The 27194-nt window shown below is 38.9% G+C and overlaps 1 protein-coding gene across 1 annotated transcript in view; it reads left to right on the forward strand.

The window, feature by feature from the left end:
- Window positions 1–27194, forward strand: part of LOC307036900 (copine-9-like) — a 140557-nt gene that overhangs the window by 12092 nt on the left and 101271 nt on the right. The window contains exons 3-6 of the mRNA XM_079677528.1: window positions 15800–15846; window positions 20063–20166; window positions 22758–22797; window positions 25160–25236. Of these exons, the coding sequence (XP_079533654.1) occupies window positions 15800–15846; window positions 20063–20166; window positions 22758–22797; window positions 25160–25236 (268 nt within the window). The remainder of the gene's footprint in view (window positions 1–15799; window positions 15847–20062; window positions 20167–22757; window positions 22798–25159; window positions 25237–27194) is intronic.

The raw sequence follows: 27194 nt of genomic DNA on the forward strand, positions 1-27194 counted from the left end.
TGGGGTTCTCAGGGATCAAAGTTAGTGATCAACGACAGATCCACAGCGCGGAGACCGAGATAACAACACCGACATGAAAGATGGAAGCACACGATTGCACATTTGGGACACGTACAAAAATAGAGCAAATTAGAGACAGATACCAAAAGCTGGGACCCTTTGATGCTATTCAGATGATATTTGATGATACCCAGTTAGATATTCACTCTCATTTCTGTACAGTATTGCATAACTGATTTGTTTATTACATCTAAGGTATTCAGAGGTGAGGACTCGTCTGTGATTAGATTTTCCTCCTGAACGCGATGGGGAAAATTATATAAAGCTTTTTATCAGCTTTTGAGTTTTAGTCATCCACCTTTTTGAACCCCAAGTGTGTGTATCTGATGTTGAGTTCTGTTGTGTTGCCGCTCTGTACAAGAATGTGCCTAGATACTAAAGCAAAGAATCTGAGGCACTTCTCCTTATCTAAGTTATTGATGACTCAGTGTTTGTCCTTGGGGATGTTGTATCACGTCGCCTGGTCGTTGTGTAAATTAAATGTATTTCGTTCACACTGCCATCAAATTACCTGATGCCTCTCTGTATCCGCCCACACATGGAGGATGGATACCTTTACGAAGACTGTGTCTGAAGTGAAGAAGCTGAAGTGATTTGTTAATGATGTTTGAAATAAACATTGAGAAATGTTCACTTCAGTACTTCTCAACTTTAAAAGCAAGAAGCTTCCGGATCTTCTAGCTTTCCTTTTAATATTATTCTAGTAATCCTTTTTTTCAGTTTCGGCATCGACAGTTGGCTTTTTATGATTAGTTTAATGTGCTTTACAAAGACTATTCAGGATTGGAGTGTCAAATGTCTTCTTAGTCTTTATTCAATTTTGTAGTTTCTCATACTTGTCTGTTTCCTTTTTTTTTACTTCCCTGCAAATTTCTCAAAAAACGCAATGTTTTTAAAGCTGAATCAACAGTGGCTCAAACACTACGCGTGAAGTATGAGGGAATTCCCACAAATTCTGAATTGTTTAACATCTTTCAGTCAGTTATTACTGCTATAGCGTCTTAGGCAGCATATATCTTTCCTTATTAATAAAGATGTTAGCAATTGTATAAGTTTGCTAACATTAACAGTTTGCCTTCTCTTTTCTCAAAGGCCCTATCTCCAAACATTACATTTTTTTTTCTATCCGCTTCATTATAATATTTCAGACAAACATTTTAGTTTATTTGATACATTATCAACAAAGTGTATTTGTAAAGTGTTTAAATGATTTAAACGATTTTAAGTTAGTTTGCTTTTATTTTATTTAAAGTATCGTAATTGTTCTGCCTGATTCTGTGGTAGATCAGTGAAAGTGCTGACAGGTGAGCCTTGTGTCCGCTGAGCAGGGAGGGGCCGGGCTCTGCCAAAATGTGGCAAGACAGGAAAGATTGATTGGCAGTGAATCACATTATGTAAAATGTTGTGTGCTCATTGGTATGTAATGATTGTCTAGATATAGATTGTGATTTCAGCAGTAACTTTGGGATATTGTTCTAATGGTATGGTCATTATTCTATGTGATTTAGATGCTTGCCCTGATTAGCTCCCCCTATAATTAACTGGGCAGGTGGTATGTTCCACCAGGTGAGGATTGTTCAAAAGCCATTCTCTGCAGTAAGGCGTGAGAGAGTCAAGGTTGCCACTGTCAGAGCGGAACAGCCGACCTGAGAGGCGCATGTGGATGGCTGGGCGAGGGTCAGAGTGGGTAGCAGGAAGTTACCGTCAGGCCCTCGGTGGAATGACGTCTTTGAGTCCTGGAGTGGTGAATATTGGAAGCAATGATATGGAAAGTGCATCTGAAGGAGAAGGAGGATGGAACGAAGTAAGAGCAAAGAGTTCAAGAAAGAAGATAGACATGTCAAGTGACATTCTCAGTGAGTCTGATTCGCAGAATGAAATGAAGAGAACAAAGAAAAAGATTAAGAATGAAGAGTGGAAAGTGATTATGGAGTTTGGTGAACAAACCGCAAATAAATTACACCCAGTGGCCCTGACTAAAGCGATTCATAAAGAAATTGGATTGATAAAATATGCAAGATTTCTGAGAAAGGACGGATGTTGGTAGAAATGATAAACGCAAGACAACAGGAAAAGTTGTTGAAAATGAAGACCCTGAATGAAGTTCCAATTAAATACCATGTTCCCGGAGCAAATCGGAAAATGCGTGGAGTGATCAGTGGAGTTCCCATGGAAATCAGTATTGAAGAACTCAAGAAAGAAATGAAAGGTGGCAAAGTTTCTGTAGTTAAGCGTCTTCCTACTAGGTATCAGGGTAAGCTAGTGGGTAGTTTGTCTGTTCTTCTTCAGTTTGAGGAGGAAATTCAACAGAAGATAATGAAGGTTGCATGAGCTTTCCAGTTAGAGAATTCATCCCTTAACCTCTGCGCTGCTTTGAATGCCAAAGGATTGGGTATGTGGCAGACAAGTGCAAAGCAGCAAAGCCTAGGTGTCCAAAATGTGCGGGGGAACATGAATATGGTAGTTGTGCTGCAGGTGCTAAGGTGAAATGTTGTAACTGTGGTGGGGAACATAGTGCTGCATATCAGAGCTGCTAAGTGCAGAAAAAGGCAAAGGAGGTAGAGGGATACAAAGTTCAAAACAAAGTGTCATATGCTGAAGCAACAGAAAAGGTATCACTAAACATAGCTAGGAAATCCCAAGTAGCAGCAAGTATTTTCTCTTCAAAAGATGTTCCCAAACTCCCACAGGCAAAGGAAAGCTCCACAAAGTGTTCACATAAGTGTGTGATAGAAGAGGATGCACTAATTGTTAATAAGTACAAATGTGTGGCCTTCATTGGAAAAGTGGTGAATGTTGCTTTGCAACAAACAAAAAAGAGTTCAAGACTGAAAACAATAGTGGAAGCAGCAGGTGCATTTTTGAGGGTAAAGGATATAACTGTTGAGATGCTACATGATATGCTAGCCTCCAACAATGATGATTCACAGATTAGTGAATAGTTTAATGGTTTCTATCATTCTGTAGTGGAATGCTAGAAGCCTTATTACAAATGGACAAGAGTTCAATAACTATAATATTTATCAAAAATACTATTGTCTCTATTGGGAAACTAAATGGGATTTAAGGAAGGGCTTCTTATTTGTTTGCTACTTCATTTTTATTTATTATGATACTTGTTGGCCATTCTTATGTTGTTTTGCAAAAAACCTAAAGTATTCATGATATTTAAGTATAACAACGTGTTGAGGTTTTAAAATACAGCTCTACTTTTTGACATGACGGAATAAATCTTGGCAACAGCGTTGACATCAACGTGTAGTATAATAATCGAATCTATCAATCACTTCTTGATTTTACGCTGATAATTTGTTCACCGGGATTGCAGTTATGTAAACCCTGTTAGAAAGCACTCATGCATCCTGGGCACCAATTTACGCTGTCAGTCTGTTTGAGTAGGTGTCACTTTTTTAAATGATAGATTTTTTTATTTTGAAAATAAGATAAACAATGCTAGGCCTTGATGCTATTAGACTGGAGGCTCATGCTTTTCTTATTCAGTCTGGTCTTGACTGTGTTTTAACATATTCCAGTCATGTGTGACCTCACCTACATTCATGTTGCCCTTGGAGAGGCTGAATTGGCTCTCGTGCATTTCCCCGAGCCCGGCGTCACATTGCTCTCCATTTGAATTGTAGTCGAATTGAAATCTCTGATTAAAGGCTGAAAGCAGAGAAAGTTAGGTCATTTTGTGAGACAAAAGTCATCTGTGCGATTCATTCTTTTTGGACCCACAAAATAATGGAATTCATGAGATATTTATCTTCTCATTCCCAATCGTCTTTGTTTTCCACTCTGAAGTGACCCTTTTGCACTTCAAAAAGGGTAATTTCCGGCTCCAATCCCTGCAAATTTGAGATTACATTGATACCATTTCATTTCTGAAGTATTACAAAACCACTGGTGACATTGGCTCATTAAAACGTTGATTTTTTTTAGGACAGAATATTGAGGTGGAGGCAATTCTCTGGCTGCTTCATGTTCTCTTTCTCACTTTGCAGCTCCTGAAGCCCCATACTACTTACACTACTTGTATTTCTATCCTTGGCTATGTAAACGGCTATCAGGCCCCCATACGAAACATCCCACTTCTCTTATGTAACATAATTTGCCAGTGGAGTACTGACAGTTTCCACATGCAGGAGGGTCTCTCTCCATTTAAAATATGTGGAGAGACAAACTCCCTGCTCCCACCAGGCCAGGTTAAATTAGATACAAACACATGTATCAAATTAATTAGGAATATTCTTTCTCTTCTTTTTATTTTCTCATTACAAAGTAAGTGAGTCATGATTGTTGTTTTCATACTCTTATCTGATACTTCCTGTACATTCATTTTGCAGTATCTGCTTTAGGATTGTGACTCACTAACAGGTAGGAGTTAATGTTTTGATATAGAACAGCAGGTATGGCTTTAGTTTGTTCCCGCCTGCTGTGGTTTTAAAATGAGTCGTCTGGAAGACTGCATTCTTATATATAAAGTATATGATTTAAGCTTATTGCATGTGATTCAGAATCATGTCATTTTTATAACTGTGGCAATTATCTGTTGGTGCTGTAAGAATCTTTTTTTCAACTTTGAAAATTGCTTTAACATTAGGTAGAATTTGATGTAATTAAATGGATTCTATTTATAAAGCGCCTTTTGATAAAGCAGTTAACATTACAGGTTATGCTATCAGAAACCATTGGTGGATGAGCCATAACCACACTGGTTGATACACATAAGAAATGATAGAAGGCAATGCATTTTATTTTTCCGTTCATCACGTTTGTCTCATCCTTAAGCTATTCACATTACATTGAGAAATTCCACTTCCATAATCAGGTCAATTATAATCCAATAACGGCTCATTGGCGGAGGCAAGTAAAGGCAAGGCTGGAGTCATACCATCTAAATAAAGGTCACTGGTCTCTAATTACCCCAACGGTCTCCTGGGGAGATCAGAGGAAAGATTGAACTGCCCCCGCTGATCACACGGTCATGGCCGTCCATCTCAACCCAACGGCATTTAATGGCCAAATCCATTTTAAAACGTATCCTTTCTTAGGTAAGCCATGTGCTGATATACAGAAGATAATTACAACATTGGGTTACAGGTTTGGATTTGAGCATCCATTATGAACAGGCTATGGGAGTAATGGATAACACATAACAGGATTACATAATCAGAGTATAACAAAAACTGTATTCCCTTTCAATTGCATAAAATAAAAAAACTGCTTTTTAGGACATTTAACCAAATTGTGATTATTAGCCGGTAGCGGTGTAACGGTAAACGTACCAAAATTATTCGGTACGGGCCTTTCGATTCGGTACACGTGTGTACAAATTTAACGTTAAACATAAAAAATTGAGAATGTGAACAACTTTTTGGAAGTCATCTCAGGTGCCGCGTCGCAGCATTCAGAGTAATTTGCTCACATTGGGTTCAATGCGTCATAGAGCGACAAGTCATTTCATTGGACGAGAGGCATACTATGAGACCTGGTCAGAGGGATGCGTTCACATGTAGTCAGTAATTTGAGGAACTGCGAAATGGCGAACGCAGATAAAGTTGAGCTCGAAAAATCTTCCAGCATCATTGAAGTCTCCGGTTTGGGAACATTTTGGTTTCGCAGTTACGTACAAGGATGACGGACAAAGACAGGTGGACCGAACCAAAGCTGTTTGTCGGCATTGTTCAACTAAAATTAGTTACGCGGCTGGCAATACATCAAACGTGCACACTCATTTGAAAAGGCATTACCCGAACGTGAATATCACCGGTACCAAAAGAAAAAAGACTGAAGTGCAAACCCAACTCCCACTAGCATTTAAGCCTCCACGACTCGCAAAAAGTTCAGACCGAGCCAAAGCTATTACAAACGCCAAATTTCCTTATGTTGCCATGTTAGCAAAGCGCTACCTGGCTGTATCTGCTACCTCTGTCCCTAGCGAGAGGGTGTTCTCCACAGCAGGAGACATTGTTAGTGCCAGCAGATCTGCCCTTTCGGTAGTGATGGCAGTTTGACACTGAAGCTTCGAACGGAGCTTCAACCCTGGACTTCCTATTCCATAGAAGCAGTGCTTCGAAGCTTGCTTCAAATCACGTGACATATGATGTCCGAAGCAGCAACTGCTTCAAATCACGTGAAATGTGACGTCCGAACCAGCAACTGCTTCATTTCTTGAATGAATCAACTCACTGGTTCGCGGTCCAATCACGCGATTCAATGCACTGCCTCGTCTCGACTCTGACAGGTTGAAACAGTTTCAAATTTGAGCGCTTCAACACTTTATAACCGCTCTAAACAATGCGCAATGTGTGGGTTGTTGTCGTAATTTGCGTTGTTGCTGTTGAGCTGTTGTTGGTATTGCATTTGAATTGGATCATTATAGAGCAAGCCAGGAAGAAAAATAGGTCGTTCTTGCTCGTGAAACACTTCGAAATGTGGAGAAGTTGTTAACAAAAAGACAATGAGTAATATAAAAACACTTCAATTGTCTAAGGAATTGATACTCAGTGGATAGAGCCGGCGGCCAGGATGCGGCGATGTCCTCCGCGCAGCTGGTTCAATACCCGGAATAGTTAAACTTTTAATCATTGCTTTTCAACTTTAATACTTTAATGAGTGATAAAAGGCCCTCTCCACCCCAAAAAATGTCCAGCACTCTCTAGTCTTTTCTCAATAACCCAATACACACAATTATCAATCTTTAATTGCAAATAGAACATGATATTTAGTCTTAGTGTGTGTGTGCATCGAATATTTTTCAAGTCAAAGATACGTTAAACCCACTGCAGCCTTGCACTTCGCCAGGAGAGGTCGCTGTAACTGAAGCTTCGAGAAATTAACCTATTTCCGACACAATTGTCCAAGTGGTTTGATGCTTCATTCAAAGCTTCATTTTGCCATCACTACCTTTCGGCAAGCAATGTGGACAAGTACATTTTTCTTTAAAAAAACATGAAAATACAATGACAAGCAAGTCATAATTTCAAACTGGCTGTTTAGGTACTAGTACAGTAGGGTTCAAATACAGATTATTTCACTTCTTCGAAATGCTGCACCTTAATGTTTATTTTATTATATTTGTTATTTATTTGAGTGATACATAATTCACAGTTTAATAATAATAATAATAAAAAAAAAACATATTATAGGTTTTGTGATAATTTATTCTGCTGTACCGAAAACGTACCGAACCGTGACCTAAAAACCGAGGTTCGTACCGAGCCTAAATGTTTATGAACCGTTACACCCCTACTAGCCGGATAACAATGTTACAATACATTTTAAAAATAATGAGATTCTTAAGGCAACAGGGGATATGCAAACTATCTTTGTGACTTGTGTGAAACCAAAAGTCAAGGTTGATTTATTGACAAGCTTTTGTATAGGGATATTGGTTTGTGTACAGATTAACAAACACAATACAATTTACAAATATTGTTTTAACCTCTAAGCAGGGCAGAATTCTACCCTAGCTTTCTCTTCTAATAGTCTTTATGCTAAGCCAGGTGTATTGCCTCCCAGCTCCAGCTCTGAACGTAACTATTCATCTTCTCTCTAGCCCTTGAAACAAGATTAAAATGTTGCTCTTATCCATCTTTTTTAACTTCCAGTAACAATGGACAAAGAGAACTTTGTCCTGAATCCAATTAGTGTGAACACAAAATCTGAAGAGAAGTTGGCGGGAAATTATTTATATTTGGCGCACATTTTCGGTCATACCTCAATGATTCATATATTGATATGACAATTTTACAAATAAATCAAATTGGATCAAGGGATAAAGGGACAAGTTTTAGACAGACGTGGGAATTTACTGCGACTTGGTTGGTTGGCAGATGCATACAATCGAAACATTGTAGTTATAGCATTTATTTTTGGGTCAAGATCTATGCCATGTCAGGTAAGGGTGATGTGGGTATCTTTTATTTTCCTAAATACACTGATGCAAACACAGGTATGGTGAAAAAAGAGAGAACTATTCGAAGCAGAAAAAAAACAGCGTAATATACCATCTGACAATGGCCTGTGCTATAATCCTTCAATTAACTGGCTGTTCTTTATAATTTACTCAGATCAATAGGAGACAGAGATGTTAAGTTATAAATCAAGAGTTTTTATTATTATTTACAGCAGGGGTGGGGAACCTTTTTCCTTTCAATTTGTACAACATCCTCCGAGGGCCGTACAAATTATTGAACTCAACCTCTGCTTAAAAAAACTAAAATCACAGCCCATTCATTTAGCCTTTCTTTCATGCTGTGCAAAGAAAAAGCAACCTCTTAATCCAGATATCTCACCATGACTCATGTTTGACGCATGCATGCATGCATTCACGTGCACGGTTGTGGCATGACCACCAAAACAGAAAGATATGGACACAAAATGTGTGCAAATGTGTTTAGTATCCTATCCATGTGAACATGATTTAAGTGGGGGGGACCTAACCTCCTCTCGGGGGGTCCGGGGGCATGCTCCCCCAGGAAGATTTTTTTTAAATATTGAAGTTAAAAGCATCAATCTGGTGCACTTTGAGAGCAACATGAGGAGATCTATGGATACATCTTTCAACACCCATATGAAACAGAACTGTAAGCAGATTTTTCTTTTTGGATATTTTACCAAATCACTCACCTTTCAAACTCTATTCTTGTTATTTTTAACAACTTTTTTTTGTTAATGTCATATAGTATTTTATACCTGTTAATAATTTAGTCTCTAATGTCTCATTAATAACTATAATGATCATATCAAGGTGTGCCTTAACCTCACTGAGCTGAGGTTATTTGAGCCTCTCAGGAGAGAGCTCTCTTCCACCTGGTTGTAGAAAAGCTCTTTAAATTCGTTAGCATAGCTAGCTAACCAGATGCTAATAACAACAGATCGCCACTGTGCTTACAACTAAAGACACAGCCTCGCAAACACTGCGGCATGTGTACGGCTCCTTATGGGTACTGCAATATTTGAAGAGCTGGAGCGGCGTTCCGATGCTCTCCGTTACTTCCAGACGAGACATAACCACGTGAAGACCTATGGTGAAGACACGTGTTGTGTTCAATGAACCTGTCCTTGGCCAGGAAAAACAGGCACTCGCTTGTTTAATTATTTTGCGATCTAGATTTCTTCTTATTCTTTGAAGTGAGAAGTTGTCCGTCCGTCCATCAGTCGGACGGACTGACTGACTGACCCCCCCCCCCCCAAAAAAAGAAAACTCTTCGGTTCTCCACGAATTACACAAGTCACCCAAATCAGCGTTAAAAAAGCAGGAGGCGCAGAAAAGCGACTAATTTGCATCACTGTAAATAAAAACAAATAAATCCAGGGCTTTAACAGGTTGGTAATAGCTTCTCCCTTAAGGTTCAATAACTGGCCTCCGAAGGTCCGGGGCTATCTTGTCTTATCCTTCACTTGGCAGCAGATCAATAGATTAGCAGGGATGTGCGCCCACCAGGTCTCTGCGGAATAGTTGTGTGAGAGGTGTATCTGTGACGGATGTCTGACAGCAACCCCCCTTTTCTCCTGAAATCTGTCACCACCTGACAGTGGATTTCCACTCTGTTGCCATTTTCCAAACAGGCATCCATCCATCTCATCTCTTTACTTTACCTCCTTCTTTTTTCATGTTCATGTATTTTTTACCCACTCTTTTCCCCACTGAAATTCTCCTTATTCTTATTTCACTTTCCATCCCTGTCCTTCACTAAAATATTCAATTTTATCCTCCATCTGTCCTGCCTTTCAAGCACCAACCCCCCATACTCCTGTCACCCGACCACCTTTTTGTTTCACCTCACAGCAAGCAGCTAGTGCTCCCAGTCTGCAAGGAAGACTGTTGTGCCCTGTCTATGTCTGCCTACGCTCTGATTATATTATCCTGCCGTGCAAATCCAAGAGACGGGCGGCAAGAAATCCCCAGTCGTAAAAAAAGAAAAAAAGCCTTCACACAGGTGACTGTCGCTGTCAGCTCGCTCGGCATTCGCCGGATGAGACCGAAAGTACACTCTGGCATTTTCAATTACACTCATCACACTGATAGGACATACATTTTAATATAAAAGGGATTGAAATGTCTTCTTTTAGTGTACTTTTCTAGAATGCTGGAGATGATGTTCTTTATGTCCTGTAAAAAAGAGATAAAGTAGATGTGACAAAGTGCACTGCAGTAAAATATATTTCCGTACAGTTGTTAAAGTGGTTTTTGAAGCTGCTTCATTGTTTTGTTTTGCTGAAGTTTCAATCAGGTCCATATAAACACTAATAATTATTCAATTATTGCAATTATTAAAGATTTGTTTTACTAAAAATGTATTATTGTTTGTCTACAGTATGTCAGATCTTACCTATACTGAGTGAACTGAGCAAGGGTTTGCTAGAGAGGTGTTTTCACATTCTTCGACTGGAGAAATATGTCTGTGGTTCCTAAAGATTTGAGATTTAAATGTAACATTGGCAAGATAGATTAGTTATGTAAAACATGTGATAGCTAATCTCTGTCTAATACACATATTTCAGCAAATAAAGCAGAACCCTTCATGGCAGTTGATAAAGGTAGAGCATTAGCATGGTGAATGTGTTGACAGCTAACGTGGTAGAGTTTGCAGTTCCTTGATGTAAAGCAGCAGTGCAAGCTTTCTTTATCTACCAAAAAATAATTCTAGATGCTGTATGTTTGACACAAGTTACACTGTGTAAACACCTTCAAATTGAGCTAACAAACAACATATACAAATAAAGATTGTAACTACACGTAGCATTCTAATATGTCTGCTTTAGTCGCAGATCTAGTTGTATAAAATACTTGTCATTCTAGTCAAACATGTACAGCAGAATCTCAGAGGGCAATAACACATAACACATTATTCTTAGCAGTAAATCATGGATTTTCTCAACTCCCAATTTATAATGACCTTGTGTCAATGTTGGCATGCATGCTGAGAGAGAAAGTTTTTGCTCATAAAATGTACAATATAGACATTTTTATGTCTGTATAAATAAAGCAGTTTCATGGTAAAAACAAATATTTCTCTGATGCAGTTTTGTGGAAGGGGTTTGGTTGCTAACTACTAACGTTTGCTCAGTTTGTATCTCTGATCATTTGATAATCCTCACAGTTTTGAGGTTTTCACCAGGAGCCAGATTATCTACATAAACTCCTTGTCCAAAACAAACAGATCTGAGGATTTTAAAATATCATTTTTACCTTATGTAAAGGCCAACATGTGCTCAGCTTGTTTCTCTGATACCTTTCCAAATGTCAAATCACTAAAATCCTTTGACATGGTTCAAATATAAATTTAACAGCAGCCAGGATCTTAAAAGTGTCATTAGTGGATGAACATTCTATTTAATATAGCTTATTTTAGAAAACTACATTGAGGGCTCACTTCACAAAGTGGATTTTTCCCTGTTGCTATCACAGGCTACAAAATCAAATAAATTGTTACCTTGAAATCAATTACAGATTCTTCTGTGATTGTTTGAAATATTTGGGATAAGAAGTTCACAACTCATCAACCGACTGGACAGATCAAATAGCTGGTGTTCTTTTATCCTTTTGAATGCTGAAATGTTAGATATTTACCTATTAAGAATAAGGACTGCACTTCCCCCTTTGAGATTCCTGTCTTGATAGTTTTCCTGCTTTAATTTGAGTCAAATTCAAAGAATGGGATTCACTTTTTTATCAATTTACACTATCCATTTCTTGTCTTGACAAAGCCTCTTGAAAGAGATTTCAGATATTTGCATTGTGGCTAAACCATCCAATCACAGAGCTTGAGGACTATCACAGAGTTTGCCAAGCGAAGCGGAGAGAATACTTACTTCCGGGTGTAAAATTCTCTAAAGCAACTACTATGAGCTGCTCCGACCCTCGGTCCTGACGGACTCCAACTTGTGTTTATTAATCAAACAAATAAATAAACACAAGGATAATTATGTGTCATTGTTGAGTAAATAACAGTGTGTGGTTTAGAAAATAATGCAAAATTAGAAGGAAAAAACAATGAAACAATACAGATTTCAGTATTCTGAGCCCCTACTCTCCCCATAACTGACGGCAACAAAAGTACTACATTATTCAATTAAAATAAAGAAAGTGTGGCTTGATATTGAGTAAGAAAAAGGTTGATAATTGCTGTGAGAATGGATCTGCGGAGAGCATTTTGCCGTGATCCCAACTCCTCTATTACCAAAGTTGAGGGAGCTCTATGCAAGTCAATGGGACGCCCTGATAGTTGAAACTCAATGCTAAAGGGCCCCCCCTTGCGTTGGAAAGTGACGACAGGGAGCCTTACATAACGTCAACATAGGCCGAGTTGGGAGTGAGAATGTGTTGACAAAGCCGATTTTGGCCATAAATGGGCGTCAGGCCGACGATGAGCGTTGACACGCCCTACTCAAATTGGTGTGTCCCGCACAGAAATCACTCTGATTGACTGTTCAGCTAGCGAATCAGTGCATGAGAAGCGAAATGGAAGTGAGGGACCCAAACAAACGATTAAGAAGGCAAATGTGAGATTTTATTTAACTCCAGCTCTCGACACAGGTTCGGGAAAGCCCCATGAGCTTCTCGCTGTAGAGTGAAAATGGAACGCACACGCTATTTGTTGTTTGTTTATATCACGCAGTCTGTTCTTCTTCTCTCGGTTATCACGCAGTCTGTCTTCCGGTTGTTGCGTCTTTTGAATGACGAATACACACTACCGCCGCCTGCTGGTAAGGAGAGTTATTGCCACTCAGCATGCGCAGTTCGTACGTGCAACTTGGCCTTCGGCTTAAGTCTTTGCAGTGTGTTCCAGTGCAACACATGGCCAAGACGCAGAGACGCGAGGCGACACAACAGTCGGGGGTCCGTCTGTGTCAGTTCTTTGGTGTCAGCTTGGTGTGTCCGGGCCTTAAGGGACAATTTTTGTCACCTTGTTCCAAGTGGGCCTAATTCCAGAGATTGTCATGTGTACGAGGAAGTTCTCGAATTGTCCTCATAAGACCCTGAGTGATAAGAAAATGTTTCCCTATTTTGAGGTTGTTCCAAACCATTTTATTTATGTGTTTATCAAGATGCTGGTTCTATTCTTCCTACTTTCGCCATGTTCTATTATAATATGCTTTAGGTGTAACAACATTTCCCAGTGCAGATTATTTTAGTTATTTACTTGATAGGAAGTTATTTAAAGGATATAATGTTGCTCATTACATTGACAATGCGCACACACATAAGTGTCAGAGAAAAAGGGAGAAAGAGCTGAGGGAGGAAGGGAAGGGAAGTAGCATATAATGCTTTATCTCCATTAAAGACTGCTTTCCTCTAGGTAAAATATGAAGTTTTGCCCATTTAACAAAAAATGTTCCAAGTTTCCAAAGAAACTCATGCACGCCCAATTTAGCAGGGGATCCGTTCTTTTTCTGTGCCACTTGAGACTGTCTGTACTATCTAGTGTTAAGCTGTAGACCCATGTGATAACTTGGTACGATTTGTGCTGATTACGATTTATTCACGTCACCTGGGTCTGCAGGCGGACTATTGTGCAGAGTTGGAGTTAGAGTAGGAATTGGAGAGACACCGAATCGCCTTGTTATTTGGTCGCTCTGCGGCTGACTAGATGGGCTCTTTCCTTTCTGAGTCACTTTCCATAAAGCAGGCAATCAGTCAGGTTCTTAGGACTCGACCGACCCGGTATAGCGTGGATTAGTCTGAGTCTACTGTCGGGCTGTGGCTTTGTTACAGTGCAACCTTGGAGAAAAATCAAGGTCCTGGGACCATGATGTCTGATAAACAGACATCTCTGCATTATTTTTGTTTCTGGGCCAGAAAGGATCGGGATATGGCTTTTAAACAAACAATCCCTGGAGAGTGTTTGCCCTTATCGTTTTCTGCTCTTTAATCTAATTGAAGGCTTACATGTTATTCCCAAACTGATTAACTTCTAATTCCCTTTTAAACAATACTGTATGCCTCCCGTATGCTTAACAAACTGACAATGAAAAGATTGTTCTCTTCTAAAGGCACAATGCCCTAAAGGTTTGCTGCTTGCTGCCCTTCCTCTGTTATCTTGCTCTGTTAATTGCTCATTAGGAAGAAAATGTGGTTTTAATTGTCTGCCGGTTCAGACAGTCTGAAGTTCATTAGCAGTAATGTCCAAACTTCGCACAGAGTGGCTCATTTTGCCCCTGTAGACACAAACAGCAACACTCTGCCTGTTATTAATACATCCCAAAGAGCCTTAAGTGTGGGTTGTTTGTTTCTATAAAATAATTTAAATACAATATGATTAATTTTCTGGGAATATAATTGCGCTGTCTATGCCTTATTGCATGTTTATGCAGTTGTACACAAAGCAAAATGCCCCCCTCAAAAGACAAATGTAAGTTTGTTGAACAAACCAAAGTAAGACTGTAAACAGTAAAGAACACATAATGGCTAGTCTGGGGACCATAGGCTGGGGACCCATATTTTTACTTAAGCTTTTACTCAATAAGAATATTTAGCCATGCTAGCAAATATGGGAGGCTGCACTGTTAAAGAAAACCGCTTGATGGATAAAGCTGAACACAATGTTTTCCATATCTAGTATTCATGATAAAATTACCACTTTCATAATAGTCCATTTAAATGTCAGACTGAAATTAAATGCTTTGCTGGCAATAGACATTTCTCAGGTCATATTCTTCCGGAAAAGGTATATTGTTATACACAGTCCTTGGTGTGTTTCATGAATTCATCTACTGTACATAGTTATTATGTGAAAAATCTTTAGGTTTATTTAGCTATATCATATATATTGTTTTATGTTAACACTCAAAGTAACATTAAACCCAAAGTACCGTTGAGGCTTTTATGAATGCCATCTATTGTAAAAGTAATTCTGCAGTTAAGATATTTCAGTCCCGAGAGAAAGTGGTTGTTGGTTTTCTAGACCAACAATGCCATTTGTGGAGCCATGCTGCTAGTGTGGCCAAATAATATATCCGTCAATGAAACAAAAAATACACTCTTGGTAACTGCCCTTGGGAACGACCAAAAAACAATGTCATCTGGTTAATGATGTGTTGAAGCTTGCCATTTTTCTATAATAATATCACCTGTCCAAACAGACAGGAGTCATAATTACTCTGGCTGCTATGGGTCTTTGTCATTTGAAATTAAACATGTCGTTTTGGGGCACTTGCTGCAACTTTTCTGTCATTCTTCTTTAGAGGAGAAGTCAGCAATGACACCAAACATTAGTTCCTATAAATAATGCCTAATAAATATTTATTCTGCCCTTTTTTAATTTAAAATATTGATAGCCAGGGAGAAGCTTAGCTGAAGGTGTTGACAGCATCTGCAAGGCAGGGAATGCAGGGATTGATTACTCCTGCATTTCTTTTGCAGGCATTCCAGGCAGAAAAGTGAGAATGAGCCCTCAAAAAAACCAACATATTATGTTACATAAATTATATTCTGTCAATGTCTTTTCATTGTAACTTTGCTCTGTTTTGCTGTATATAAGGTAACTGTCTTGACTATATCAAAGATGCCTTAATTCCTGTTTTTCATTATAATAATTATTTCTGTTAAGGAGTTATTTATTTTGCTTTTAGCTGTCAGATCTAAAGAAAATGGGTGTCCTTTAACTCTTAGTTAGCGTTGCAATAACTGCCAGGTGCCCCAGGTGCCAAAATGAACCAATAATTAATAATGTTTTTATTTTTTCTTCTGTTCCTCATCCTTCCCTTTTGATTTTTTCTTGTCCTCTTCCAGTGGCCGTGTTATATTTGCAGGCTGTTGGAACCAAAGAATGGAGGGAGGTGAGTTAAACAAACTTTTTTCTCTAAAATTTCGCATTTCTGTGTCTGCCTGTCTGCCGGTTTCTCTTTTGGGTATTATTAATTTCAAAAGTTTTCCCTGATGCTAGTGAGTTTCAGTCATGGCTGAGATGAGGATGTTATTAAGTTGAATTCCAGAGGCAACTCACTGCTAACTCAGGGAACATTGTTGAAGAAAATTGAAAGTCTCAAACTCTCCACTTGCCCAGAGAAGTGTAACCAATGTCTGAAATGGACTCAGGAAAAAAGCTTCATATACCTGACCCGAACTGATTGATTAATAGGTTAAGGAACAAATAAATAAATGAAAGGGATCTCATTATTAAGGTTTCGTGACTCAGGTCTGGGGGAAGTAGAAGGGAGATTCCTTTTCGGTCTCATCAAATATGCGCCCTCTGCTCCTCGAGACTTCCTTCTTCCTCGCCCTCTGTCACTCTTTTTTAAGGCTTGGACTTATGGGACTTTCTATTGATATCTCCCTTTTTTTTCCTTTTTCTTCCCGTCTCCTTGACACACAGACATATTTGCATCTCTTATCCCCACATTTGCTTGTCATCTCTTGTCCCTATTTCCTCTCTTATTATTTGGCTATGTCATTCTATCTTTAGTCGGTGTATTTACCCATTTGCGAATTCAAAGTCAACATTGATGTGTCAGTGGCGGCTTTGCCACGACTGATCCCCTCAATTCAAGATACCTCACACCTATTTTATTCAATGTGGCAGGGCTTAATCAAAAACGCTGCATGAATGGAACTGCAATCAGCTGAGTAAACATCTTGCTGTCAGGCACACCGGGAGCCTGTAATTATGCTTAAATGGAAACCTAACAAATCCTTGTTTTTTGACATATTGTTTTTCATTATGGCAATAATCAATATATAATATGTGGATGAAATGTATAATTTGAATGAAAAATCATTTGAATTCCGAATTAACTAGCGAAAACAACTATGCCAATAGCATTTGTTTTATCAAATCGCTATTATCCTGAAGGTGTAACATGATGTAGCAAACCATTCAAACCCTTCTCTTTTCAAGGTTTCTTTGTTGGGTTTTCATTGTTGCCGTTTGCTGTTACTGCTGCGTGAGGCTGCGCACTAAATCGCTTTATTACAAGAGGTTCCATTCGTCTGAGCCAATGGATTTGATCTTCACTTACAGGCTCCCACAAATATGGGCCCATGGAGTACTACACACATCACTGTCTGTGTGATTACATGCTGCAAAACTAGAATAAAGGCCTGGTCACACTATCTTACTATCACTATGTTGTTAAATGTATTTATTTAATTGGGATTGGTGTGATTAAATAAGCTTAACTCTGGCAACTTTGACAGATACAATTACAGAACAACATTTGGGAAGCTATATAGCTTATTAGAGTGAATGCCAAATTCATCTGATTTTAACCTCCTCTGTCGGAGTATAAAGGGCTCCAAAAAATTGAATATCTTCTGAGACAGAATTCAATGCTACATTAAGCATTTTTTGCTAATACACATGGATGATATTTAGCTGTGGCACTTTGTTGTGACCTCGTCAGAGGCCCTGAAAACACATTTTCTCAATTCACTTTATGCCATGAAACCAACAATGTTCTTGAAGAGTTTTGTTGTTTCCAATTCGGTTGGGCTAAATATCAAAAAGTGGATGTCTATATACTTTCTTAAAGGTGGGGTAGGTAATTTTGGAGAAACCAGCTCGAGTGCGCTAGAATTTGAAAATACAGAGCCCCTCCTCCAACACACACAAACGCACACATGACCAATGAGGGCACAAGATAAGTTTGTGCACAGATGGAAGGCTGACAGGCAGGTAGGCCATCAAGTTATTGTAGCCGGGCCGGCTAAAATGATTGGTTGTGCTTTTTACAGTACTACGGCTTCCACAGATGACATTTTTTTATGGATTTTTGGTCAAAGCACTTCAGATATTCATTGCTAGCGGGATGTTAAGAGCATTCCATGGAATATAACAAAAAGTGTATCTCGAGCCGGTTTCTCAAACTTACCTACCCCACTTTAATGTCACACACCTTTTGATTATTCTGAGCTTGAATTCAATCTAATGCAGGTTAGGTTTTTGTGTTGAGTCTTCTATACCAAGGTCATGATGGAGAAAACAAACAAAGTGCCAAGCTCAGCATAAAGCCCACTTAATTTTCCCCAAACACAATGTATGCACATCTTTGACAAGTCACTGCAAAACAACTGTGCATGAACACACATGGGAACAACGTTTAACCAAATCTTCCTTTTGTGCACTGCTGTTGTTATTATGCAAATGAATGTTTCTTCTCTGTTTACTAAGCAACTCAAACGTGTAGGAAACAGCTAGGTGAAATTAATACCCTACATTATATTAGTGTCAGAACCATTTGTTAGTCCTTACACATAGCCTAATTAAAACCAACAATGAGGAATGAGTCCCAAAACCTCAAAATGAGGTAGTATTTTTAATCAATCAATCAATCAATCAAGTTTATTTATAGCCCAATATCACACATTTTACATTTGAATCAATGTGGACTGGACTTTACAGTTTTTACACAATATGAACATGACACTCTCTGTCCTTTGACACTCTTTCTTTGAAGAAACAACTTCCAAAGAAACCCCACAGTTAATGGGGGAAAATTGAAGAAACCTCAGGGAGAGCCACAGAGGAGGGATCCCTCTCCCAGGACGAACAGACGTGCAATAGATGTTGTGTGTCAATGTTACCACTTTTCGGTTTCCTTGTATCAAAGGCAATTGTTTTTTGAACGTGTTTGTGGCCAGGAGCCTGAAATAAGGTTAACACAGGCTGAAGAAATGTATATGTTTTGTTCTCCAACACACAATCCATCAGAAACGACCCGCCTGGAGAATGTAAAATGTTTTTATGTGTCATAAAAACAGCATTTGCTAACAAGTGACTAAATGAGACTACTAAACGTCATCAATCTGAAACGAGTCCTCCATTAGCTAAGCAATGTGAGCAGCCATGCCGCAGTGATGTAGTTTGTTTAAAGCCTGACGCTACTTCTGGTGATTGATTTTACATTTTAAAAATGAAAAAATGCTGTTAATATGTGGCGATTATCCTGCTGAACAAAACATGGACGTATCATAAATGTGTGTTTAGCTGATTTTCTGCAATATACCAAATTCAATGCTAACTTCTGTGTGGGCCTACAAAAATATGTCACTACGATATTGTATTTCCAACTAAACAGATTAATCTAGGACAGCAAAAACCAACTTCCCTGCCAATTACCTAACCTTGACGCATGCCCCATGCTCCTATTATAGATCTATATATTATAGATCTTCGTGACTCTGAGTCCCTCACAGTCTTTCAGTCCTGCCTCAAAACACATCTTTTCAACTCTGTCTACCCATAAGCCCCCCCCCCCCTCTCAATCAACTTCCTCTTGACTGCCTTTTTTTGTTTATTTTTATTTTGCTATATTTACTTGTCTACCCTCCCTCATACTGTAAAGCGTATTTGAGTTGTGAAAAGCGCTATATCAATAAAATGCATTATTATTATTATTATTATTAACCAATCACCCCTGTGTGAGATTATAAACCAAAGGCCTTCAACCCAAAAAATGAAACATAACAAGGAGTTTCCTTTCGGGTCGATGCGTTAGGTAGGGTCTGTGGTCCACTAAACTCCCCTGCATGGCCTAGGTAATGGGTATGCTGGGGACGCAGTTGATAGCATGGATTATGTGCGCTGAGCACTAAAGACACAAATCGAGTTATTGAGGCTGCGGTGAGGCAGTGCCGAGATCAATAGCTCATTACATGGGTCTGTCGGGCCGGGGAGGGTAGGCGAGTCTGGCGTCCACCGGGGGGATTACCTGTGTGATTGTAAGGGAGATGGAGAGACGGCCTGGCACAGGAGAGAGGCTGGACCTTGGTCAAATGTAGCTCGAATTTAGCTGTCTGATTTCTCCAGGGACACACAATTTAGCACATAGTACAAAGAATCTCAGTGTGATACAGTGTTTCCCAAAGAGATTCGTATTTTTGGATTCCAATCCTGTGTGAAATATTACAATAGTAATGTGGGTTGCTGTTGAACCTCATGAATTTGTATTCACTTCTGTTCCTGTTGGTTTTCACTTGATGTGGACTTGTTAACATTGGTTGAGTCAAGACTGCTGCCATTAACACCAATTATCACTTTCTTTCTATTTTTTCTAGTTTGGCAGAACAGAGGTAATCGATAACACTCGGAATCCAGATTTCGTCAGGAAGTTTGTCCTGGATTTCTTTTTTGAAGAGAAACAAAATCTAAGGTTTGATGTGTAAGTAACCTGACAGCATTTCATTCACTTTTTCTGAATAAATCTGAATTCATTTATTTCTAAACTTGGGTTCTACTTCAGTATGGGTTCACAGCAACAAACCAAAAATAGCAATGCCTTTGATCACATTGGAATACATTCTCTCTGTCTCTGCAGGTCTTCTAATGAAAAGCTCATTTTGCCCGATTGGGATAAATGAACAGGCTAATGGGGTTAAGATGAAATCTTAGGGGTCCAATCAGGGAAGGAGATTTAAAAAAAAAAAAAAGGTTTCTTGCAAAGGTTGCTTGATAGCCTCGCTGATTAAATTAATGTCTATATAGACACTTGGCTATTCTGTTCAGTTTACCTACCTGTTATCCTTAATCGATAACAGTGAAAGATCCCTTAGATGCCTCTATGGCTTCAACCAAGGCAGGAAAGTGATTTTATGTCTCAGCTGTGTCTGTAGGGCTGGAGCTGATATACAGTTTGAACATAAAACTGGAACAGGAACATTGTTTGTGATTATTATATTGTGTTGGTGTTGTTCATAATTCATACCTCTGAGCATTCCTTATGCTTTGAAAAGCATTCCCTATTTTCCATCTCCAAATAAGCCCTGCGAAACAACCCAGATACAACAATATAATTTGAAAATAGCAACACTCTCAGATATTCTTTATTATTGGCTCTTTTAGGTCAGTCAGATTTAAAAATAAATAAATATGGGAACAAGTTGTGCTAAATGATAAACTGTGCAAGACAAGTAACTTGGAATATGTTAAGCATATTCCTTAATAGGTCAAAACATTGTTGCCTGCTTTTTCTGCAAGAATTATACAACTATTTTGTCTTGGTTTAATAATTAAGCTAGAACTGGGAGTCCATTAGCTTAGCATGTAGATAGCATATCATTTAGCTAACATGTGTCTTTCAAATGTTTTAAACTATGTCTTTTAGGCTAAATTCTTGTTACATTACTTGCCGTTGGTCAACACAGTTTTGGAAAACTTAACCTCCAACAAACTTCAAACCTGCCTGTCTTTTCTGTTTATGTACACTGAACAAAAATATAAACGCAACACTTTTGTTTTTTCTCCCATCACTAAAACATTTTCTATATACACAAAATAACCATTTCTCTCAAATATTGTTCACAAATCTGAAAAAATCTGTGATAGTGAGCACTTCTCCTTTGCCGAGATAATCCATCCCACCTCACAGGTGTGGCAGATCAAGATGCTGATTAGACAGCATGATTATTGCACAGGTGTGCCTTAGACTGGCCACAATAAAAGGCCACTCTGAAACATGCATTTTTGCTTTATTGGGGGGGTCCGGGGGGGTCAGAAAACCAGTCAGTATCTGGTGTGAGGGTTAGGATTAGGGTTAGGGTAATGTTGTGAATCGAGTGGCCTGTGTTCATCGTCCATAACATACGCCTGCCCATACCATAACCCCACCACCACCATGGGCCACTCGATTCACAACATTACCCTAACCCTAACCCTAACCCTAATCCTCACACCAGGACCCCCCCCCAGACCCCCCCAATAAAGCAAAAATGCACGTTTCAGAGTGGCCTTTTATTGTGGCTAGCCTAAGGCACACCTGTGCAATAATCATGATGTCTAATCAGCATCTTGATATGCCACACCTGTGAGGTGGGATGGATTATCTCGGCAAAGGAGAAATGCTCACTATCACACATTTTTTCAGATTTGTGAACAATATTTGAAAGAAATGGTTATTTTGTGTATGTAGAAAATGTTTTAGATCTTTGAGTTCATCTCATGAAAAATGGGAGCAAAAACAAAAGTGTTGCATTTATATTTTTGTTCAGTGTAGAAATAAACGTAAGAGTATCTTAACAAACAAACAAGCTAGCTAGCTTAGCCTTTTGTGGTACAGTGCTGAATAGGGCGATCTTGATATAAATGTAAAGTTATCGTGGCAAAAATGATTCTCGTCACTAATGTTATTGTGATACAATGGAGAGTTTTAAATTAAATAAAATCATGCATTTAATTGTGTTCAATGTTCATTCATTTAGTTTATTTGCAAATTGATTATGCTAATTTGTGTGTGTATTATATACACACAGCATTCAGTTATTATGCTCCAAATATCTGGAACAAACTCCCAGAAACCTGCTGGTCCGCTGCAACTCTTAATACTTTTAAATCCAGGCAGAAGACTTTTCTTTTTGCCACTGCTTTTAATTGATATATTCATATCTTAAACGGCAATGTAACTTTTATTATCTTTTCTTTTTATCTTTGCTTTTCAATGAGTGTTTTTAAATGTCATTTTATATCATTGCTTTGAAATTAGTGTTTCTAGATATAATTTTATAATATGTTTCTTAATGCTCTTAATGTCTTTCATTTTTGTAAAGAACTTTGAATTGCCTTGTGTTGAAAGGTGCTATATAAATAAACTTGCCTTGCCTATAATGGAAGACAGAAAATGCTTTATCAAGGAAGTTAACCCTAACCTCTTTTGAACAGCTATTTTTTTTTTTACAGTGGACCAGTACAGGTAGTTCCACTGAATCCCTTTAATTGACCAAATTGTTTCCAATCTCTTCTCCTATTTGTTTCTCAAAGGTACAATGTGGACTCCAGAAGCTGTAACATTTCCAAACACGTAAGTATGTCAAACCCAAATTAAATGAGTCAGTGCTGAGCACTTCCATCAGCCCTTGAACTTTTGGCATTGCATTCAGCGTTACTCACACAGTTAAGCTAAGTTAAAAGTAAAGCTAATTTACAGTGAATGCTGTCGGCCTCTTATGATGACATAGCATTAATACATGTTAAGTATTAAGTGTACCCTAAATCTGTCTTGTGACAAAGGTTTTTGTCTTTCTCTTAACATATCGACTTGTGGGAGAGCAGAAGGTAAGTGGTGCATATCAAGATTGTTTTATCCTCATTGCATTTTAAGAACGTCCATTCATTTCATGTTTTCTTTTCCAATATATGTCACTGTCCCCTGTTAAGACTTGTTATTTTTCTGTGTTTATATTCACTTTGATTTTATTGTAGGCTACTTTGTACCCATTCTTTCATCTCATTCCATCAAGGAAAAACACCAACAGCTCTCACCTGGAAAACCTCCCACGTAGTCTTGTTCTTCATTTTGTCTGTCTGCATTTCATATCATCGCTCAGGTAAAGCATCTTTCAGAACCCGACATCAAAGTGATAGCAGATGTTGTTGTTTGACACAGTATAATGCATAAGATGTTGCACTCTGGGACTTTCACATGAGCTATAAACAGTGTTTGTGGGACTCGCACCTACACTCACTCGCCTACACGCGACAAACATCAACACATAGTGCTCTGCCCTTGTTGCTGTGCAGGAGCTTTTATTGTGTTGTATCATCTTTGCCTTTTTATATTTCCATATGTTTGTTTCTCTCTGTAGTGCAGGCTGGTTGTTAACTTCAAAATCTGTTGTTCAATGAAAATGCTGATTGAAGAGGAAAACGCTTTATTTTCTACCGTGCCTTACCCAGTCTTTTACTTTTAAAAAGTCAACAAGCACCTGAATAATAAACCCCACTAGGACTTCCTGGGCATGACCTAGTTGGGTTAATGCATGCTTGCATAAGAGGTGGAATTAAACCCTTCATTTCAAGTGACACTTCAATAAAATGAGATTAGACTTTAATTGAACTTTAATAACTTTGAAATATCCTATTACTATTTATGGGCTTTCATAACCGCTGTTGAGCCTCCACAGGAATACCCTGTAAATGAAAGGATCTATGATTCAGAAATACATGACCTAATAAGGTTAATGTGAGTGTTTTTGAATGGGCTGTCTCCCCTGTGCTTACTTTAAAATGTATATGTTAAAAAATAACTTCTCATATAAAAATAACCTAGTAAACTGCTGTCTTGGGACTCCATTGCTCCATGGCTGCTTTAAGCAGGGCATTATTAAAGCTAAGGTTCACATTTTGTCTAGATTCCCATAAAATAACCAGGCAACCGTGTGCAAATTGGAAAAAAGTTTTATTTTGCTGTGATAGTTCCTCCTGTCAGAAGTGAGCATCAAGAAATCCATCCAAAAAGTGATTTTAATATACAGTAAGTGTAACACATTCTAAACTTTATCTAAGGCTAATATGACTTTGGATGAAGTCGGATTCAAACTAATTAATTAGGCATTTCTCAGAGTAATGCTGTTTTTTTGTCCTGAATTACCTCTGTGTATTACTATCCCCTTCCATGAATCAGCATGGAAACACTAAGGCTCTAAAATGAAGTAATTCAGTGCTAAAACATCTGTCAGTGATGAAAATATGCAATATAAATAGTTCTGGAAAGTTGCGCAGAAAAGACCAAACAAAGTGCATTTGAGGAAACGTATAGTAGGACTTAATCTATGCTGATCATATAGGCTTGAGGTTTACAAAGGAAAGCCCACAGTCCAACCCTGTCTCCTAAAAATGACATTCCCACAGAACACGTCATTGAGAATGCAGTTTAGTTCTGTGGGAACGTAATTTTTAGGAGACAGGGTTGCACAGTCTCAGACTTAAAAGTGTTCCCTCCATTTTGCCTTCCGTGCCATGCTGGTTGCCTTGTTTCTATTGACCATGCTGGTAATTGTGACAACATACAGCCTTGCGCCCAACCTTGGCTCAACGCAGCAAACATTCTGCAAGCCGTCAGAAATAATAGGTTTCAAAGTGCAGTAGTGCTGTTGTGTCTGAAATGGCCTAAAGACTGCTCAAACATCATATTAGCCTAAACAAATCTAAGAGGTATATTTAGTCAATGAATGACTGGGAATTATCCCCAATCACTTACATTACAAAAGTATTAGGCAGGTATACCTTCAAGGTCATTATTAACAGGAGGTATGGTTACAGCAACCTTAAACTGCTCTTATCAACAGATCCTATTCACGGTGCTTCTCTATTGGCCGGCCATATATCTGATTCCTGCCCCTGTCATGCAATTAACTCTCCCTTCTGTCTTTTTCCTCCATAAGGATTTTCTGGGCCAGATGTTCTGTACCCTTGGAGAAATCATCGGTTCCACAGGAGGGCGGCTGGAGAGAACTCTCTCGTAAGTCCCCTTAACATTCTACCCACACTTTTTTATCAATGCTAAATGTCTGGCCTATTTCTTATTCTGGTTGTTGAAATCATATTCGTGAAATGACAGCGGCCAAATGAAACTGAAATGAGCCCCCCTCCGTATTTGGTCCCGTATTTATTGATGGCTGTGTTGGATAACAGCACTATATATGAGTCATCTCACTAATGCAATTAGCATAGACTCACCAAGTTTAAATAGACTCATCCATTATATTGTCAGATCAGAGTGTGACAGGTAGATCAGCCTGTTGCATCATTGCACATTGGACTGAAGAAATTAGGTTTTTTCATTTATTTATTTGAGAGGCGCAACAAAAGTGTCACAATGTTCTGTTGTGAATGATTACTTTGGATAGTGAGAGACACATAAAGAATACTTTATGCTTTTTAAAGGGGACCTATCATGCAAAATGCACATTGTTATGTCTTTTATACATAAATATGTGTCCCCGGTGTGTCTGGGAACTCACCCAGCGTCATAAAATAAAACCCTTTCTCTTTTCCTCCGAACCCAAATCTCTAAAAACGGGGGTATAACGGAGCTGATCCAGATTTGCGGCCGATATGATGCAATATCGGAAATGTGGACCCACGGCACTATCAGAAACGTTGCTATCAGAAATAATGCCCGACTGTTTTGGACGTAATATGGTCGGTGTTTACATTAGCATCGCTAACACTCAGAGCTAACGTGTACTGAAGAGCATATGTGTGAAGAAGCAGGAAATAAAAAGGAACTCACCTTGTGGTATAACCGGCAAGAGAGAAAGCCTTTGAGCTCCATACTGTTTCAGAAATAATCATTGATAATCCATGATATGGCGTTTCATCACGGCAGTATTTAGTTTAGACAGTAGCTGCCGGGTCCCGCATGAGCTCAGCCGCCTCCTTTTTTATTTTTTATCAATTTTTATTTTTTTAAAGCTTTATACCCAAAATCTGCACTTTTCAAACAGGAGGTGAAATAGAGGGATATGAGGCATGGCTAGAATAGAAGAAGAAGAAGAAGAAGAAGAAGAAGATTAAACTTATTGTCATTACGTAGTACAGGTTCTATGTAACAAAGCGGTTCCTCTGCATTTGACCCATCCTAATGTTAGGAGCAGTGTGCTGCCATTGTGTACGGTGCCCGGGGAGCAGTGTAGAGAACGGTGCCTTGCTCAGGGACACCTCGGTAGCACTTGGTCTTTCCGGCTTCTAGTTGCCAAGCCAAGTCCCTATGGACTTCGCCACCACCGCCCCTAGAATGGGTGATCTGTTTGGTATTTTGAGCAAAAACACTTCATAGACATGTTTTTAATATATTTGTATATATCTGAGACCTATGCTATTGCCTAAAAATAGCATGATAGGTGACCTTTAATATGGGGGTGTTATAAATCAATGATCTTTAAAGAGACCCTATCATCCCTTTCCTGAATTGTGTTATACAGGTTTTTAAAGCATGTAAATGGTCTGCAAAGGCTAAAATTCCAAAGTTCCTTTCAGAGGGAGTTTCTCTCCACAAACTCCCTGTCTGAAAATCCTCCGTTGTGCTTCTTCGTTCTCTTGTGACATCACTATGTAGCACTTGCGTTTCTATTGCCTAGCGCTCCAACTCATTGTACATGATAGGATAAGTGGCGCGATATCTCGAAGCGGTTGACCAATCACAGCAGTCGGCCAGCTAACCAATCAGAGAAGACTGGGCAACACAGTCTCACTCCCTGATAGTCCAATAGCGAAGCTTGGTCAGGCGTGCAGTTGTAACGCACCGGGTCTCCTTCAGCTTCATAAACGGAAGCAAAGAGCTTTCAACTGATTGCAATGTATTCCCATCGGCGGCGGTATTTGACGCTCAGGGAAGCACAGCATCGGTACATGTCGGCAGCAGTTAAAGGCAATGTGAGCGTCCATTCCCATAACGGAGGATTTTACACCCGGAAG

The sequence above is a fragment of the Notothenia rossii genome, assembly GCF_949606895.1.
Source record: "Notothenia rossii genome assembly, chromosome: 4".
Classification (NCBI taxonomy): Eukaryota; Metazoa; Chordata; class Actinopteri; order Perciformes; family Nototheniidae; genus Notothenia; species Notothenia rossii.